Genomic DNA, 20,391 nt, shown 5'->3' with positions numbered 1-20,391 from the left:
AGGAGTCTGACAAAGCGTCAATATGTGACGAGTTGGGATGAGAACGTGTTGTAGTTTCAGGTAACAAAATCAGCAGTCGGCAGCTAGAAAGGAGAAGCCTGCTATTGGTCGGAGTAAACTACATTATTTCCAAAAACAGAAGCTCGACAGACGTAACACGAGTAACTAAGTGGGACAGAGCTTAGCAAACTTTTACAAAATATCTTAAAGGGATAGTTTGGGTATTTTGAAGTGGGGTTGTACAGTATACGGTACTTCTTCATATTTAGTGTATTACCTACAGTAGATGACGGTGCCGGTGTCTCCTTCCAGCCGCGGTCGGGAGGCTGAAGCAGGAAAACCCAACACTAGGATCAGCATTGATTCATGGAGAGACCTTCGTCTGGTCAGCTAACATTACTGCCAAGCAGGTGAAATATAGAGTGAAATTGTGGTTTTAGCTGACGTGTGTCGCCTCACTGTTTTGAGCGATGCTCGTTCATGTCTATTTAGAGCGAGCACAAGCGCGAGACCAACGCTGACTTTCGTTGACTTAACGGCCACAGGTGTCGCTGTTAACAAGCATTTTGGATTCTTACAAACAGTCCCTTTAAAGGGATATTGATTGATCTTTCTTTTCGGGGGTTAAAATAAGTTTTGCTGCTGGCCCCGTCCAGAGCAGTAGGCTACAGTTGCTTTGCTCCTGTGCCGGTACTCCTGTCTGCTTCTCCAATGTACCTCATACGACCCCACTTCAAAACACCCAAACTATCCCTTTAATTGCACCTCTGCACTATAATGAAAAGGCTCATCTCTCTGTATGTCTCACATATCCATGTGGTCTCTTCCACTACCTCCCCCTTTTCTGTTCTCTCGTTTTTCCCACTCTAACTCTTTACTCTGTCTTTTGTGTAAGTGAAGCCGGGGCCTCCCAGTGACATGAGCCCTGCTCCTGTAAAACTAATAATGACTGAGATTTGTGCGGGCTTAGCATTCTTTCTCCCTTTCAGTGCAAGACACTGAGAATGGAGTGAGGGGAGGGGACGGGAAGGGGAGAAAGGTCCAGTGGTAAGGTGGGGGGGTGAGACGGGGGGATGTCCTAGTTTGAGTGGCTGCAACTTGGGAAGTTGTGAAAAAGGAAGACAGAGAGGCCCCTTTCCCTGAAACACCACATGCTTTCATTTTTTTATGGGTCAATGCCACTGAAATCACACTTTATCCTCACTGAACATGTCATACAGACACAGGAATGCACACACATGGACACATTCATACACATCCAGGTGTTCCCTCCCACACTGTCATATAAATCATTCATATCCTGTCCCTAAAGAAAAATGTAAACATGGATGTTGGACAGTTAATGGTTACAGTTCATGCTGGAACTCTGAGCTATAGCAGTCAACAAGTATTTCCAAACCTCACACTTAGCAAAGTCATTTATTTTCCCTCCTACATTACCGCACGCAAGCAAAACATGTGAGGCAAAGCCACAGAATATAAAATATGCCCCGACCGCACTTTGACACAACTCTGTCAAACTCACGTAAAGATCACCAGATGTGCAGCGAGATGCAACTAGGGGCAAGGGGCAAGGGGGAGGTCTCACACACACACAAACTACCCTATCTAATACTCTCCCCTCCCTTCTTTCACCCCCTTCCCTCCCCTCCACTCCCCTCCTCTCCTCTCTCCCAGAGACATGTGCGCATGCTGTGCCAGCAGACAGTTCCAGCTCTCAACAACTGATGCACAGACAGCTGCTGTTTCTCCCTTCCCCTGCTCCCCTAACTATTCTCCTTCTTTCGTTTCTTCCCTACACTGCCTCCATTCATCCCCTCTGTACTTTCCCCTTCCTTCTCTCCACTCTGTCATTCTGCCCTGCACTTTTCCTCAGGCGGATATAAAGGCAGGTCCCGTTGGAGGGAGAGGGCTTGTGTAATCTCTGGCTGCACATGAGCATCGGGGAGTTATTGCTTCAGCCGGAAAGGCACCACGGACGCGTGAAAGGACAAACTTTGGAATAAGCAGAGGAAGGAGGAATACCTCTGAGACAGGAAGGGAGGAGACGCAGAAAGAGTTTGGAGCTGGGGTGCAGGACACAGACCATGCCGGGCTCTGTGGTGCTGCTGCTGCTGTCCCTGTTGGTCCTGTCCACAGGAAGTGATGCCAGAAGAATCAGGAAAAGAGGACTCAACCAAAAGGTGGGGCTGCTATAACCTCACCTTTGACTTTTTGCATATGCGTACGTATGAGTGTGCAGCTTTCTTCTTTATCGCTATCTCTATCTTGTGGCTGTTTTCTGAATATCCTCGAGAGTGGGAGTAGGTGAAAGCTCACAGCATTACAGCACAATACCGGCTCTGTTGCAGAGAGCCGGTTTCACACACTGAGAGCAGTTTTGTGGCCGAGGTGAGAGGTGGTCAAGTTGACTGCCTGGTATGAGTGCTTTGATCCAGTAGTGAAAAGAGCAGTGGTGTAAATTAACCAAGTACAATATAAATATGTTTATTTCTTACCGAGAGTTAGATGAGAAGATCAGTACCATTCTCATAGTTGTCTGGGTAAGCCTACAGCTGACTAACTAAGCTTAGCATAAAGACTGGAAGTTAAACAGCTCGCAAAACAGCGAGCTTGGCTCCACCACCTACCAGCACCTCTAAAGCGCACTAATTACCTCCGCCAAGGCCAAAGGCCTAGGAAGGAGGTTATGTTTTCACCGGCATTGGTTTGTTGGTTTGTTGGTTTGTTTGTCCGTTTGGACAATAACTACAATAGTCCGCGATGGATTTTAATGACATTTTTTGGAGGGGTGGGGTGCGGCACAATGAACAATCCATTAGATTTTTGGATTCTGTGCATTAACACCACAGGCCACCCCAGGGGGGCAGGGACGTACATGAAACCTGCCTTGGCGAAGGTCTGCGCTCTCCGAGTGCACTTCTACTTAACACACTATTATCACGTTTTGGTAAGTTGCTGGATAATAATACTAAGTGCCGCACTATTTCTTGGCCAGGAGCAGTGACATCCAGAACATAACTGCAACTTGTCGTATTTCATTTTGGATTTTTTTTGTGTGTGTGTGGATTAAACAAACAAGATAAATCGTACATGTGGTTTTTCCACTTTGGCTTCTGTATGGATTGAAAAAACAGCCTTGCTGTTACCGCCCCGTTTCCAGTTTCTATGCTAAGCTAAGCTAAGCTAACCATCTGTAGCCTTATATTTACCACAAAAAACATGTAAGTATAGTGCCAAGAAGTGAAAGTCAATTTTTTCAATTTTCATTTCATTGCAACATCAGCTCCCAGCAAAGCTACGCTTCCGCCATTTTGGACTGAAAGAGACTACCGGCCACCAGTAAAACGTCCGCCTAAAAAGTGCCACAAAAAAGGAAAACAAAATGATTTCTATTCGATTGTCATATTCTACTGAAATGGCCTGTGTTGAACAATAAAATATTATAAATATAATAAACGTTTTCAGTCCAAAATGGTGGCAGTGGCTGTTGTCAAAAAAACACTCTTTGTTTACCGTGCAGATATGTGCAATTGAGTGTGTTTTTGAAGAAATTGCACTTTACTTAAGTATATCCACTTTATCCTAGACTTTTTTAACTTTCACTTAAGGGATAGGGAAGTATATTTTTTATGTCATTACATGTATTTGATAGCTTTAATTATTACTTGGTTTACAGATTAAGATTATGATGAATTCTTATAGACCAGACCGTATAAAGTGGTCAATATTAGCTCCATTTCAACATCACACTCCCTAATAATAATGTAGCACCTTGAAAAAAGGATATCCTGCTGAGTGCTTTTGCTATGTTTCATACATTTTTACTGGTGCTTCTGTGCTTTTATGTAACATTTTGAATACAGGACTTTTACTTGCAATGGAGCATTACTGCATTGTGATATTGCTTCGAGTAGAAAATCTGAATCTGTCTTCCACTGCTGGAAAAGAAACAGTTTGGGAGCAGACGTGCTTTGATTTTTGAAGCATGACAAATCAACATAGACAGGAGAGTTTCTCAGTTTTTCAGGAACAGAAAGTGAAGTGTGCAACAGGTTGGAATAAGTCGCTGATTTTTCCATATGAGTAATTGAAGGGCACACAGGATGCACAACTGTTGTCTCTGTGTGTTGTGTGTGGGTGTGTGTGTGTTTGTAGTGGATTATTATGGCAGGAACTGAACTTGCAGACCGGGCCCCTGCTTGTTAGCTCAGCTCAGTGTAGCTGATTGATCATCCCTAACAAGGGCTCACTGTAGCGTGCTGCCTTCTCTTTCTTTTTCTCTCTCGTGCTTCTATGTTCTCACTTTCTAACTGGTTTATGCCCTCATTGGCCTTTATCCCTCTTCCCGTCTCTCATATGAATCAGTTACCCTTTCGCCCTCATTCTACTCTGCTTTCTCCTTCCCCTCGCCCATGTGCACACCACCCCCCGTTTTCCCTATTTCAAAATCTCTTTCTCTCGTCTCCTCCTGCTCTCAGGATGGGCCAAAAGCACCGTCTTGCTGGACTCTGCTTCAAAGCTGCTGTAATTGGAACATGCTGAGACGGCTGTGCAGATGGAGTTTGTCTCTTTCCCTCTGAACCTTTTCATCTCTGCATCTTTCAATCTATCATTTTTTTTAATCACCTCACACACACACACACACACACACACACACACCTCATCCTCATTCATAACACCACTGGGGCCGTGCAGAAAGACAAATTATAGTCACTGAGTATTTCACGTAGGCACTGCGCTATGCAATAGTGTGTCTTGAAAGGAAAAATGGTAAAAAAATGCATAACGCACTAAAGGCCACCAGCATGCTCAGTACCTGTCTTGCATTTCTCTGATAATTACACTAGATTTCACAAGATTTATTATTATTTTTTAATATATCTATTTACTTATTGATATATTTTTTTTTCCCTTTCATCATTTATCTCCTTTCCCTCCCCCTCTCCCTTCTTTTCCATTTATTTAAAATATTACTGTATGAATAGTAGAGCAGGGAGAGAGTGGAAAAAAGTACATTAAAAAAATAATAATAAAAATAAAGTAAAAAAAAAAAGTTAGAGAGAGAAAAGTGGTGGTGGTGATAATGATGTAGTGTTGTGATGTAATATAAAGCATATGTTGTATTTGCACGTTTGTCAGGGGGGTTGGTAAAGATGTTTGGGTGATTACAGAGATGCCGGTAAACACAGTACTAATAGTTACAGAGAAAAGAAAAAAAAAGATAAAATAATATCACATCGGTATTGCAAACTTTTAACCAGATAAAACAGAAAAAAAATACATAAAAAATAATTTATAAAATAAGTGAATAGACAGTGTAGTGGAAAATTGACAGGTTGATGGTAGGTGAGTAAATATGAAAGTAATATTAAATATAGTATGTCCATTTTGTCTTGCTATTAAGAGAGACCCACAGGAGATAGTTAGTAGATAAATAAAATAGAGACGATATTGAATATTACAAACTCATAATCAAAATAAATAAAAACACATATATATTTACATACATACATGCACATATACTGTACACACACACGGGTTTATTTTTCTAAATACACACTATGATCACCTGAATCATATTTTATGTATTATTTATTAAATAAGAATACATTCCTAAATGTAGATTGGAAATGTATTATCAAAATGTAAGCAGAATATTTTTTACTTGCATTATGAAATCTACACTTTCACAATTCATATAAAATATATTTTCAGTTATGTTTTCTTTGCCTCTATATCTTGCTGTCTTTGCAGACTTGGCCTTAACTTCCTTTATCTGACTTATATGTAAAGCTCTTACCAGAAGGGTGTGTGTTTGACCTCTGGGTCAGATTGTCTTGGGGATCAGAGTCATCTCCTCCATCCTTTCTTATCCAGACCTCCCCCCTGCCATGAGGTTCAAAGGTCACCAGTGGCACTTTCCTAATTTCCTCTTTGTGTTTGACAAGGGGAATGCCTGCCTAATAACACATGGTATGTAATAAGGGTGTAGAGGTAAGAAACAGGCGTGAGAGGGTAACTTACAATCAAGAGAAACACGTTTGATGGGTGGATGGGAAAACAGGTGGAATGGCAAAGTCGCACACACACACACACATTATTTTGTCTCATACAGCTATAACAGAGTCTGGCTCAGACACCTGCCTGGGCATGTCAGTGAGCACGAACAGTGTCTGAGGCCACCACCATAAATCTTTACAGTTTTCATTTATTTGATGTGGACCATTCTGACAGCACCTGGTATTTAAACAGGGGCCCTGCAGATGCTCAGAAACATGTGTACTTCCTGTTCGTGGCCTGGCCGGCTGTTTAACTTGGCCTGGGGCCACTACGTAAAACAAAACAAATCCACACGCTGCTTGTTCACTGATGGAAATTTGTAGCTTTTAAGGAAGTGATATTTTGTAAAGATAAGATTAGTTTACAAAATGTAATAGGGCTGTCAGAGTTAACACGATAATAACGCATTAACATAAATTAGTTTTAATGCCACTAATTTCTTTAATAATAACAATAATACATTTTATTTGTAACGCACTTAACATATGAAACAAATCTCAAAGACACGTTAACACAACTTGCAATTTTTACCTCATAGCGGGCTCAGTTTTAAAGCAGTTTTAAGAGTTAAGAAAATGGCATCATATGGAACTAGAAAACCCAAGGAATCCATTGGTACCAACCATGTCATACTAGCTTGTCGCGAATGAGGCTAAATAACGCTCCAAACTTATGCTAAATTTTGGCGAGGAAAAACTGTCATGCGCATTTTCAAAGGGGTCCCTTGACCTCTGACCTTAAGATATGTGAATGAAAATGGGTTCTCTGGGTACCCACGAGTTTCCCCTTTACAGACATGCCCACTTTATGATAATCACATACAGTTTGGGGCAAGTCATAGTCAAGTCAACACACTGACACACTGACAGCTGTTGTTGCCTGTTGGGCTGCAGTTTGCCATGTTATGATTTGAGCATATTTTTTATGTTAAATGCAGTACCTGTGAGGGTTTATGGACAATATGTGTCATTGTTTTGTGTTGTTAATTGATTTCCAATAATAAATGTATACTTACATTTGTATAAAGCAAGCATATTTGCCCACCGCCATGTTGATAAGTGTATTCCCTTTAAGGTACATTTTAAACAGATAAAAATCTGTGTGATTAATTTGCAATTAATTCATTTCAGGTCATGAGTTGAATTGAAGGGGATTAAAAGTAACATTTTGATTACAAATGGTTGAGAATCAGCATGTATTAAATGTAACTGAATTACACAATTACATACTGACATGCAGCTCTGCCTGACTGTCCTGCTTCATCGCTATTGAGGGAAATTGTGGTCAAGTTACTCTTATCAATGTTAAAGTTTGTTTGTGATTATCTGTCTTGAAAACAGAACAGGAAACTTTTTACCTGTGCTGTTGTACAAACTTTCAAATAGTTTGTGGCCTTTAATGCTGAGAGTTGACAAGTCCTGGGAATGCATGACAAATGCGGTACAGCCTTGGCATGCATTAGCTGTTTAAAGGTCACACCAGCATTTAAAATGGCAAAATGCCATTGGAATGAGATGAACAATCTCTGATATTAGTGGATTTGTTTGCAGGGCAAATAAATCCTTGAGACGTTTTCGCATCAAGTTCAACTTTGGTGAACTTTGACCTGCGAATTTGTGCTGTTGACCGATGGCAGCATCTCCCTAAACTGATCTCTATACAAAATTTACTGAAGAGGTAAAATAAAGCTCTCCAGCTAACAAACTTGCTAGCTTATCTCAGTCGGTAATGGGACAATAAGTTCATACAGTTTTAAAAAAATTACTGTCTGCAATCATGCCTGTTTTGTGGAGCAGTTTATAGTCCGACACATGGAGGTCAAATAAAAGTGAATGGTACAAAGCAGCTAATAAGTTAAGCTGACTTCCTCTGTTTTGGACTTTCCGGCTCTCCGTCCACTCAAAGATCAGCACTGTCTAGATTGGTCAGCGCAAATTCGCAGGTCAAAGTTCACCAAAGTTGAACTTGATGCGAAAACTTCTCAAGAATTTCTATGCCCCTGCAAACAAATCCACTAATATCAGAGATTTTTTTATCTCATTCCAATGGCATTTTGCCATTTTAAAAGCAGATGTGACCTTTAAACAGCTGATGCGTGCCAAGGCTATTTTGACTGAGTGCTAGCCCAGTTGGCTAGCGAGTTATTTAGCAGTTAGTCTTTAAGGCTCTCTACCCTCCCTTGGAAATCAATTAACAACACAAAACAATGACACATATTGTCCAGAAACCCTCAAAGGAACTGCATTTAGCATAAAAAATATGCTGAAATCATAACATGGCAAACTCAAGCCCAACAGGCAACAACAGCTGTCAGTGTGTTGACTTGACTATGACTTGCCCAAAACTGCATGTGATTATCATAAAGTGGTCAAAAAGGGGAGACTCGTGGGTACCCATAGAACCTATTTTCATTCACATATCTTGAGGTCAGAGGTCAGGGAACCCCTTTGAAAATGGCAATGCCAGTTTTTCCTCACCAAAATTTAGCGTATGTTTGGAGCGTTATTTAGCCTCCTTCGTGACAAGCTAGTATGACATGGATTCCTTAGGTTTTTCTAGTTTATTATCTTCACTCTAGCTTTAAAACTAAGCTCGCTACAACCTCGACCAAAGATCGACCAAAGCTCGATTGCCTTAATGCGTTAAAGAAATTAGTGGCTTTAAAAACATTTTGCGTCACTTCACTTCACTTTAATAACCAAACAACATAAGTACAGTATGTGTAATTTGTTTCTGGTACAGAATGGTAACAAGGCCCAGTTCACAGTTCAGCCGCATCACATAGACATACATTAAAATAACATATCTCACAATAAATACTATTACACGGTAAGCAAAAAAATTCATAAATGTACGGGAATGGCGTCTACATTTGGGGATATTTTTTGTGAATATTTTGATATGTACATTTTTCTGTAAACATAGGAGTTATTATAGTCAGTCAGTCATCCAGTTAACCAGTAGTTTCGTGAACTGGTGTGTGTGGGGGACTTATCCCAGTCAGATGATGTGAATCTACTGGTCAGAAGCGCATTACACTGAAGCAGATTGCCGCTCAGTACCATACACACAAACCTAAAACACGAACGCATTTCCACATCAACTGCTGCTTCACATTTTTCACCTAGGGCTTCTGATGTTCCAGACATTCCTTTTATTTGGCAACAGAGAGATTTTATATTATCACTAACAACAGAGTCTGAGTATGTGAGACCACAGACATAACTCTGCATACCAAATATACAGTAGATGAGTTTCGGGTGCAGTCCCTGCTACCTCAGGCTATGACTGACAGGTAGCAGACGCTATTTCAGAATGTTTTCCCAACAGTAATTAGTTGCATTCACAGATGGTTAACCTCCCTCCTGTCGTGTAAACCACGCCTCATATGGGTTCAGTCCGTTTGTCTGCATTTCAAGGTTAGACATCACCGCTCTGCCGGTATGTTCAAAGACAGCTTTTCTAAGCTGTGCATCTACCTGTTTGTCAGTCAGCATGTCCTCCCATCACTCATTGAAACTCTCATCTCCCACTGATTTACAGGCCGCACAGTTTAAAGCCTGCAGTGTCTCTATCTATCTGCATGTCTGTCTATCTTTCTGCAAACGGACTGCTGGTATAGAGACAGGAAATGAGTCCTGACAACCCAAAAGCTAACCAGATGTGTGCTGTGGGCTATTTCATGTACCAGACATGGGAGATCTGGCACATTTGATTTGACATTTTAAATGAGAGAACACAGCGTTTCCTTGTTTATGCATATAAGTGTGCACAACCTTGACCCTGCAGTACTGTATGTGCATAATGTCTGGGTGTTTCTGGGTGTGCATGCATCCTTGTAGTGCATAGCAAGCAGAAAATCTCTGTCTGAGATCTCTGCGTGGAACCATGAACGGCCTGATCTCGGTACAGTTACGGATCCAGACATGGTCTCCAGTGGCCTCACAAACTCCCCATAAACCACAGAGCAAGAGCACTAAAAAGAGAGAGATTAATCGTTAACGCCACCATCATGCCACTGCTTTTCAACACCAAAGAGATCGATGACTGGAGGAAGAAAAAAAACAAGAGGAAGAGAGATAGTGAGAGTGTTTCAGAATGACAGAGACAGACAAACAAATAGGGGGGGAAACATGCCCACAGATAGACATGAACGTCCCACACGGGCCTGCTGGCAGCGTCTCTACAGCAGACAGGAGTGTAAATAAACATTGTGGAACATCAGAGAGATGTGAGCAGGATTGTGCAAAAGAGCTCAGGATGTACTGTACAGCATGGCGGCCCTTCTGGCAAAGCTACAAAGACATGATGGGCAGGGGAGAAGACACAAGAGGAGCCCTGAGAGTGATGTAGTTACAGTAAGAGCTGAATGACATGGAGGCAAAAGTATAGTAAAAAAGAAAAAGTATGTTAGAATTTGGCAAGGCTAAGACTCAGGGATCAATACAGTAAAGTAAATACTAAAGAATGAATGGCTTTTGCAGCGTATTCATGTGTACAAGCAAACACACTTTACACACACAGTCACATAAACAGGAAGGGCTCACTTGACCTTTTGTAGGAGACGTTAGAAGCAGATCGGATATGAGACAAGGAGAGTAAGGGCAAGAAGTCATTATGTCATTATCCAATCACAGCAGACTTTGTAGCGCTCATTCATAGATCTAATTGTACCAGAAGACGTCGTGAACCACTCTGGCTCCACTTACTTCCTGAGAACCATGAATGAAGCGTCTGAAAGACCTGTAGTGTACAGTGTGTGGGAGCATGCACATGCAGAACTAACTGTAAAAATGCTCCAGTGATTAGGGCTGGGTATTATTTGAAGGTTTTTTGAGACTGGTGTCGATATGATATCTGCATTTTTTTTATCATACAGTTTTCCATAACACTAAAGAATATGAACATTTTCTATTTAACAAAATGCATCTCAAACGTATAAGTGTTTAATTTTGTCTTAAAGGGGAACGTAACCAATTTTACACATATCATGTCTGTTTGCAGGTCTTTGGAATTGCTGTATGAAAAAAGTTGTAAAAAGCCTTTTGACGCTCCAGAGGGAGCTGTGTGAAATCTGATAAATTGCCTCAAGTGATGTCACTTGATCCTGAAGACTACAAGTTTGAAAATGAAAAAAATCGGGGCGTGCGGAGTTAAACCCGCTCCTAGTCTCTGCTTGAGGCTACATAAGTTGCATTGTGGGTACTGTAGGGACCAGATTTTGACGAGGAAGAAGATTGCATGGGATAACAAAAAGATGACATCTCTGGTTGTGTTGCATCAATTTGTTTTTACTGTCCATGTTAGTGCAATGCTAAATTGGTTGTCTTTTAAGACTTTACAAGACAACACCTTCTCACTCGAACTCGTTAAGTACTGCCTCTTGGTCAGTGCCCCTCAGCATCAGAGACCAACGCACGGGGTACCCCTCTTATGTTACTTTTGGATGTGTCAGGAATGGCGTGTCAATATACATAGTATATATAGTCGAAAGGCCAGTGCGTCGCATGCAGTTGCTAAATGCTGCGTCCGTGTGACGGTATCCAATGCCGAGGGGCAGTACTTTACAAGCTGGAAGTGAGACTGGGCTGTACAAGAACTTGATTCTTTCTAAAGATTTTTTTGGCCTTTTGACTTTATTTGACAGAGGACAGTGTTGGGGGAGAGGAGGATATGAGATGCACCAAAAGTCACAAGGCCAGAATCGAACCCGAGACTTTGCGGTTATATGGCATGCGCTGTAACCTCTCGGCTACCAATGCGCTACAGAACTAGATTCTTTTGGCTTCTTGGGGTCAGCGCAAAAAGCTATAACACAACATCGACATACTATCATCGTTTAAAGTTGATATCGCTGAACTGTGGCTTATTTACTGGACTTACACTGAAGCAGATCACCACTCTGTACCATAGATACTGCACACACACACACACACACACACACACACACACACGCACACCCGCACACACACACAGTTGGCAGCAGAGAGATTTTCCACATTATATCATCTCAAACAACAGAGAGGAAATTCATAGCAAATCCAGTCTGAGTATGTGAAGCCACAGGCTTATTTGTTTCCTTCACTCTGCAAACACAGTACAGATATAGTCACTGTAAAGTTGAAGAATTCATTTGAAGATGCTAAATTGTTTAATCAACCAGACACGGAGTCATTTAGAGTCAAGCCTCCTGATGATTGTAAGTCCACTATTGACTCTCATTTTAGCTCTGTTTTGGTCTCCTGAGAAAAATATCTGACGCTTTAGCTGCCAAATGCTCCCTTATATTGACTAGCTTGTTGTCACAGTCTCTTTATCAGAGCTTTTTCACTGAAAACAGCTGCCTGCTGCATCTGGAAAGGATGCTGAAGAGAGCAGTAGTGACTCAAAGCAGCTGCGGGTCTCAAAACCAAAACAATGAGCTGAAAGATGCTAAAAAGCTCCATAGAGCTGAGGGGAACTGTATTGTCAGGTGATAATTCTTTGTGGATTTGTCACTATGAATGGCACCTTTAACATTACACATAGTGACCCATTGCTAATATGAATATATTGATTAGAGCAGCTTTAAATAGGAAATAAGTACACAAGGCTAAGAGTCTGACTAAGGCTTCAATGACAACTTTCTAAACAATACACTTTTTACAGACACACTTCAGCCAGTCCCCCAAAAAATATTGAAATTTGAAACCTAGCCCTACACGTGATGTACAATCAAAACTTGAACTAGTTTCACTAATATGCAGGGTCTCAGAGTAACTTTTACAAGCTCTGACTGTAAGAGCCGCCGCATATTGTTCCCTCCATCCCTCCATGGTGTGAATCCCCCATCCGACCCCCCCAAAATAACCATCCTTCCACCCGCTAAGCCCTCAGCTGCCAGAACGAATTAATGTGTGTATAAAGTGAACACACATACAGTGTGTGTGATACCACCGTCCGCGCCAAACATTTGCTTTCGTTTTTCCGGTTGGTTTGTAAGAGCGTTCAGTGAGCCTGCCAAATAAACAGCACAGTTTTAATGACCGTGTGCAACCCACAAGCTGATTATCTAATTACTAATCTAGTGTAGAGAAAAAACACCTCTCTCTCTCTCTCTCTCTCTCTGGGACAAACTCCCAAATGAATGGCTGTGACTGGAAAGTCAAAGAAACTCACCCACACAACTGAAAAGACATAAATTCAGGAAAACTGAAACTCTCTTGTTGTTCTTGTTTTAACACCCAAAACTTAAGATCTAAACAAAATAAAATCATATAAATACAAAATAAATCATATGGATAGTTACAACAATGCACTATCAGTTACGAAAAAGCCATAATGACTATGATGGAATAGTGGCAGAATGTGCCAGAGGAACCAAATTTGGGCTTTTATATTTTTTTTCTCCTACGGGGGCATGTCCATGGACCCTTTTATAGCTGGCTGCTGTTTCCCACTGGCTTGCTATACTCCAAATCCTTGTGGAAAGCCCTGATAAGGGGCTCAAAAAATAAAAGCCAGTGTACAAAGAGAACAAGAAAATGAAAGGATCAGAGAGGCTATGGCCACATTTCTGGCCAAAGAAAAGTGTGAAGAAGCACCAGGAATGTCCGGCGAAGATCAACGTACAAATGATACCCTCTGTAGCTGGCCCAGTTTTAAAGCTAGAGTGAAGATACTGGTATCATATGAAACTAGACGACCTGGAGTCGATGTGGATGAGGAGCCCGCTTTGGAAAGTCTGTCTCCATGCCCATAATTCCTAATGGCTGGCCCGTCGACACAGCATGTGTTCTTATGACAAGAAATTAAATTTGAGGCACAGCCATAATGACGCTTTGACAAAGGATTAGATACATACATTCCTGTGCTGTAGAAAGGTTCAAAGGTAACCACCTTGCACCCCAGTGGTTGCTATAAAAGTGATGTCAGACCAGCCAGTAAACAGCACAGTGTTGCTCATTGCTATATGTAACAGAAACAAGAAAGGAGTGGAGTGAACTAGAAACTTGATCACACTGCAGCTTGTTATACAAAAGCAAATACAGTGTATGAGAAAGGATTGAGAGTTAATGTTTAGTCAAGGGCAGCTGTGCTTCTTGGGATTTTGTTGTAATGTTCCCCATGTGTATATAACCGATAACAAAGAATAGCTGCTTACACTGTGGCTGAAAACTTGTGATAATTGATACCAGCAGTGTGAAAGCGTATAAACCCACAAATTCTATGATTCAATTCAACGAGCAGGAATTAATAAAGAGCAACAGCTTGGTAAAAAAAAATATTAAACCACAGAGACCATGGCTGTGATACAGATCTGTGCACATGCACGTGTGCATGCAGGCCTACACTTAATGTTGCCAAAGCCGTCGAAGTGTGCAAAGTGTGTCTTTGCTTGGCTCAGGGTCCTGTGGCCTACTTTCTCCTTCTCAGGATCACCAGGGAAGTGTTTGTTCCCACAGTGAATCACCTTCCCAATCCGGGTCAAGACATTAGCAGGCTTGCATGCATACTGAAGCCAAAACCTCTCTGCCTCTGCTGCTTTTCTCTGCTGTGCTGAAAAGTTGCTGCCCTCTGGTGGTTAAAAAGTGCAATCTATGTACAATTTTACAACCACACTGTGTGAACATCCGGGGAAGTCTTTTTTCAGTTTGGAACCAAATGAGAGGTTTCATTTATTGTCAAGTGTCATTCATGATGTTTAAAAACACACAAAAATGTACCTTTACTGGTAACGCTTTATCATAACCATCATTTATAAATGTTAAATTGATAGTTAATTAAACTTAGTTACTAGTTATTTTACTGTAAACAAACAACAAAATGATTAATGATGTTTACTAATAATTAGTAATGCTATGATTTATTTTATTTCAACAGTTTATTGTCACACACAATATTTTATTTTCTAGATTAGGTATTTGTTAATGATTACCAAATGATTTGTAAACCTTTGAGAAATAATTTGTAAAAGCATCTATAAACATTACATAGATAGATATTTGTAACACTTTGTTAATGGTTATTAATTGGTTTGTTAATCATCCATAAACATTAGTTGGATGGCTATTATTATACCTTGTTAAATGGTTAATAAATACTTTGTAAAGCATCTATAAACATTATGTAGATAGTTAATACTTTGTCAATGATTGATAATTGGTTTCTGGTCCATCTATCAATGTAATGTTTACAGATGTTTTTCAAACAATTTCTTAAAAGTTTACAAATTATTTGGTAATCACTAACAAATACTTAATACAGTATATAAACGGTTATAATGTGTGAAACAATATATTGATAATAAATAGCTTACTAATGTAATCAGAATGTAGTTGTTGTCGTCTCTTATCAGCTATGATACAATATATAATTTATAAACTAATTATTTCATATTACACAAACTAATGACAACATAACAGAAATTATAGCATTACTAATAATTATTAAACATTATTAATTATCTTTTAATTGTTTGTTAACAGTAAAATACATATTAAATATGTTTAATTAACTATCAATTTCCAATTTTATAAATGATGGTTATTATAAAGTGTTACCATATACTTTTATATATGTGCACCTACATGACATCAACTAGTCAGGCCTACAGACCTAACTATATAAATAGATTTTGATCCATGCTGGTGCTAAACTTAATGCTAAAATCTTCACTTATCAAGTGAAATATCTTAACATCTACCAGACCAAACCACATCTACATTCTCATTCATTCATTTATTGGACATGTGTCTCTTTTATCTGTCCCTCAGGACTACGAGTACCCCAACCATGCCCAGTCCACACAGCACCAGAAGAACGACCGGTGTCCACCGCCACCCCAGATGCTGCCAGAGAGAGCCTGTGAGGTGCCAGGCTGTCGCTCAGACTCAGAGTGTGAGCGCCACAAACGCTGCTGCTACAATGGATGCATCTACGCCTGCCTGGAGTCTGTCCAGCCACCACCAGGTCAGCAGCACCAACAGGCAGATGGTTACACACACAAATTAGGCCTCAAACTACCTGGAAATCTGCCTTTTTTTTTGTTTCTGCCTTTAAAATATTGTTGCTGTGGCTGTGTGTATTGTACAGTGTTGGACTGGCTGGTGCAGCCTAAACCTCGGTGGTTGGGGGGCAACGGCTGGCTGTTAGACGGCCCTGAGGAGGTTCTGCAGGGTGAGTACACACACACACACACACACACACCTGACCAGTCACTGATGGTCAGAGATGCTAAATGCTAATGCAATCCTGCCATGGCTCAGTGAGTATGAACAAAACGGGTTTCATTAAGCACATTTTGGTTTTGTTTCACCTTAGCTCTATACCCTCCTGTCATGTGTGTACCGCTGATGTGCATTTTTGGGTGACATTTTGGTGCTGTTTTAACTTATGCAGTAGTTAAACTTTGACATTTTGTCAGTACATCAGCAGTAAAAGTCACATTTTTGGAGTCCATCTTCATAACAAGAGGCAAAGAGACCAATTTTTCCACTGTCAATAGTCTCAGTAGACTCAAATAAAATGCATCCACAAGATGCATTACAGCTGGGCATAATTCTTGTGTTCCCCTTGACTATTCCTCAGTGAAATTAAAAAAAATTCTGAAGTTTGCACAATTGGCATGCCATGCTGGCATTCTGAGTGGGGAAATGTAGATATGACAGGTTGAGGGAGGACAAGTAAACAAGATAAAACAAACAAACATACGTACTAACCACACAACCACAAAATCACCCTGGTGCATTTCATGTTTGTCATTTCTTCTAATGCACAGTATGTTTTCTGCCCACTAGCTGAGGCCTGCAGCACAACTGAGGATGGAGACGAGCCTCTTCACTGTCCTACAGGCTACGAGTGCCACATCATCAACCAAGGAAACCCTGCTGCTGGCATCCCCAACCGGGGACAGTGCATCAAGCAACGTGGCAACTCCGGTATGGTAGCTAAAATAGCTGAACAGTCGGCCATGATATGGCTTTGAATCCAGGCCTTTGACACACATCATCTCCTGCTTCTCTGATCTAATGGAACTTCTCTCCAAAGTGTGTGCTCTTTTAAAGAGCCAAAGGACATGGGCAGGATGCTCCGCTGTACTAGCAGCTGTGTATATCTCTTGGCACATCACATGCTGTTAGGTGCCAAGTTTCTCCTATTAAATACATCTGAATAAAAACTAATTAGAGTGGCCTGGCACATCCAATTAGACTGTTGTCAGGCTATTAAATAGGTGTTATCAGTCGCTATAAGCCCCATAGATGTGGGTCAATAGGGGCCTACTACACCCACCAGTAGGTTTTATCATCTATTCACATGGACAATCACCAAAGGAAGGTATAAAAGAAGACTACAGCGACCTCTAGCGACCGTAGTAATTATGACAAGAGCAGAAGCCGAAGTCAGGCGCTATAGTGTAGACAGTGTGAAAACTCCATAAGGGGTGGAGGTCGGGGACGATGAATGGGACACAAAACACAGGGTTTTCACCCAGGAGACCAGAACTCGCATCCCGTGTGAAACCAACAACGTGTAGTTGTCTTTGTGTCCGTAGTTATTTTAACCCAAAACACAGCATTTTCCCCTAAACTTCACTAAGTGTTTTTTTTTTTTTTGCCTCAACCTAAAGTAGTTGTAGTTTTGTTGCTTAAACCTAAAGAAGCTGTAGTTTAGTATCTTAAACCTAGAGAACTTGTGGTTTTATTGCCTAAACCTAAAGAAGTTGTAGTTTTGTTGTCTAAACCTAAAGAAGCCTTTTTGTTTGTGTTCAAAGCGTAATGTTTCATTCAGTTTTACATGTTAGAACTGTGTTGCTTTTAAGTTTCACTTTCACAATGTAGTAGGCCCCTAATGATCCACATCTATGGTGCTTATAGCGACTGATAACGCCTATTTAATGGCCTGATAACAGTCGAATCAGGTGCCTGGCAACACACTAGATTGCTTCAACTTATGACCTGTGTCTGACGCAGTTGGCAGAAATATTAAACTAATGATCTAATCAAAAGAACATCCCGTTTTTACTTTATATATCTCTTAATTGCTGTTTAAGCAAAAATCCAAAGTGCAATGATATAGAGATCAGATGTCAATCTGTTATTTTGCTCTTATTATTTTGGCCTTTTTATTTACAGATGGACGTGGTCTGAGGCACAAATACTTCAAGGACTACAAGGACTACTTAGGTAAGTGAGGTAATGTGGATAACCTGAAAACCTGCGCTATTACTGAATCAGACATCGGTGCCAATCTGCCTGACATAATGATTTCACTGACAGGTACCAGTTCCAGCAATGCAGTGGGCTACGAAAAACATCATCAAAAGCACCTGGGATGAGGTATGTTTTCAGCCACTTTGAACCATCATGTCGTATTAAAACTCTCTGCACCTTTAACTCCCTTTTAGACAAATCCTTATGTTTTCTTTTGCTCCCAGATCAACCTGACCTCAGCCTCAGCTACGACCATAACATAACCTCAAACATCAGCCCATTCGATCTGCTCTCATCACACCTGAACCAGGATCAGACCATTTTTACCAGACCTACAGTTGCTACCTCCTCTTTGCAAAGCCCCATATTGCAGCCTGTCCTCAGACACGTAGTCTGACGTACCCACAGCACGCAGCCAAAGAAATAAGTGGGGTTTTTTGTCTCTCCGTCTGGTGTCTGTGAAAGAATGGAGCAGAGGGTGTGCACCAAAGCTTTTCATCAAACGTCTCATATTTGTTTTCTTTCATTTCTTTACAACCCTCGCCCTCCCTGAAACAGATTTTTATTCTCACAAACACTCCCTCTAACCTTACAGCTGGTCAGCAGTGGAAATCAAAACCATGTGGTCGTGTTGCTCATTCTGTCTCTCTTGTTCTCAGAAGTACGGTGCTCAAATTTCCTGATCTGAAATCTGGAACGTTTTATGGACAAATAGGAAAAAAAGTCCAGCTGCAGTGGTTCTCATCTTTAAATCCAATCCAAATGGGGTTTAATATTCAAACTAATAACTCCAACTAAAAGAATAAATGCCATATGAGTGTGTGGATTGTGTCTGTTTTAAAGAATCTGGAACAGCTGTAGATTAGTTCCTGCCAACAGATGCTGGCAGTGACTTCATTGCTATGAAAATCAAAAGCAAAATAAAGGTTCATTTGAGAGAGATGAAGATTTAAAGAGATGCTCCACCTGTGACAATATACAAAATGTTATACTGAAAAGACTGATATGGGGTGGATGATCCCTTCAAATTTTAACGTTGTATATATCTGTGATAAATTTCCTTAAATAAATGTAGTGAAACAAGTCATAAAGTTGTTCAAACATTTCAATAATTTTCAATTATCATACTGCATAATTTAAAAAAAATAATGGTCTTTCTATTAGACTCCACACCATCACATTACATTCCCCTGTTGCAGGGCAGATATGTTAATAAAAAGGGCTTTAGCACATAGAAGATATTTAAAACTCAAACTGCTTCGGTCAAATGTAGGTCGTCGCTGTTATCAATCCAAATGGTGCTCAGTTTCATCGCTGCCTATAATAATAATAACAGGAGAATAAGCTGGTCACATAATAAGCTGAAGGTGTCAAACAAAACGCTGTAACCATTCTCTATGTGCAGAGCTAAAGTGATGTCTGAATGTTGCTATCTGACTGGTGCTGTAATGTTTAATCTAAATAAACCACATTGTTGAAGTCGGTCTGAGTTTTGTGATGTTTTTTCTGTTTTTTGCAGGTGATCTTAGGACTCAAATGGACTAAGGACTATAATTACATTGACAAATCAGGAAAAAAAGAACATAGTGCCATTGCAATGACTACACCACAGACTGTTCTCTATCCTGTTAATTGTCATTATTCTGTAGCAGTAGATTTAGGTGAAACAAATGTGAGTTGAGTACAGTGTTTAGTCTCCATTTGTTATAGCTTCTAAATAAGACATCAGGGAGTCTTTAGTCTCAGGATATTATCAGCAAAATGTCTAGAAATAGACACCCCCTCCTTGAATCTAAGAAAAGCCAACCCCCAATATTTTCTGATGTCATCACCCTAAAAATAATTACAAATCCTTGAACAAAATCTTCAATTTAATAATAGTGTTAGAGCCTAAATAGTTATTTTTTTGTAATTGTAAATAAATGTAAGTTATGGTGCGGTTAGATTGCAGAATATTTCGTTTGATAAAAATATGCTGTGAATTTTGGAAATGATTACATCGATCTTTTTTCAATACATTTTGACATTTGAACTTTACAACATTCTGGAGTTATTGGAAATGTTTGGATCACACAAAATAGGTGAAATAGGGCTTACCTAATGCTTCGAAGCTACGACCGTTGCCATGGTAATCGAC

The 20,391-nt window shown here is 40.4% G+C and overlaps 1 protein-coding gene across 2 annotated transcripts; it reads left to right on the top strand.

Moving 5' to 3' along the window:
- The first annotated feature begins 1,702 nt into the window (after positions 1 to 1,702).
- wfdc1 (WAP four-disulfide core domain 1) lies at positions 1,703 to 19,737 on the top strand. Of its 2 annotated transcripts, none has more exons than XM_074631891.1 (7): positions 1,703 to 2,183; positions 15,819 to 16,014; positions 16,138 to 16,221; positions 16,842 to 16,982; positions 18,177 to 18,227; positions 18,321 to 18,380; positions 18,479 to 19,737. In XM_074631891.1, exons 1-6 carry the CDS (start codon positions 2,088 to 2,090, stop codon positions 18,377 to 18,379), a joined length of 627 nt encoding a protein of 208 aa, XP_074487992.1. In that variant the 5' UTR covers positions 1,703 to 2,087; the 3' UTR covers position 18,380; positions 18,479 to 19,737. The 2 variants fall into 2 exon arrangements, 1 of the variants encoding a protein (XP_074487992.1); XR_012593546.1 differs by having other exon boundaries at positions 1,935 to 2,183; positions 18,177 to 18,236; positions 18,479 to 18,558.
- The last annotated feature ends 654 nt before the right edge of the window (positions 19,738 to 20,391 follow it).

Source organism: Sebastes fasciatus, chromosome 4 (genome assembly GCF_043250625.1).
Source record: "Sebastes fasciatus isolate fSebFas1 chromosome 4, fSebFas1.pri, whole genome shotgun sequence".
In the NCBI taxonomy this organism is placed as follows: domain Eukaryota; kingdom Metazoa; phylum Chordata; class Actinopteri; order Perciformes; family Sebastidae; genus Sebastes; species Sebastes fasciatus.
The sequence above is the reverse complement of the archived record's forward strand: the minus strand, read 5'-3'. Positions and strand labels throughout refer to the sequence as shown.

Bases quoted from the DNA above. Each gene is read 5' to 3' on its own strand.
- wfdc1 (XM_074631891.1), top strand. From the start codon at position 2,088: ATGCCGGGCTCTGTGGTGCTGCTGCTGCTGTCCCTGTTGGTCCTGTCC. The intron at 2,184-15,818 runs GTGGGGCTGCTA...TCTGTCCCTCAG, and splicing joins AAAGAGGACTCAACCAAAAG to GACTACGAGTACCCCAACCA. The intron at 18,228-18,320 runs GTAAGTGAGGTA...TTTCACTGACAG, and splicing joins GGACTACAAGGACTACTTAG to GTACCAGTTCCAGCAATGCA.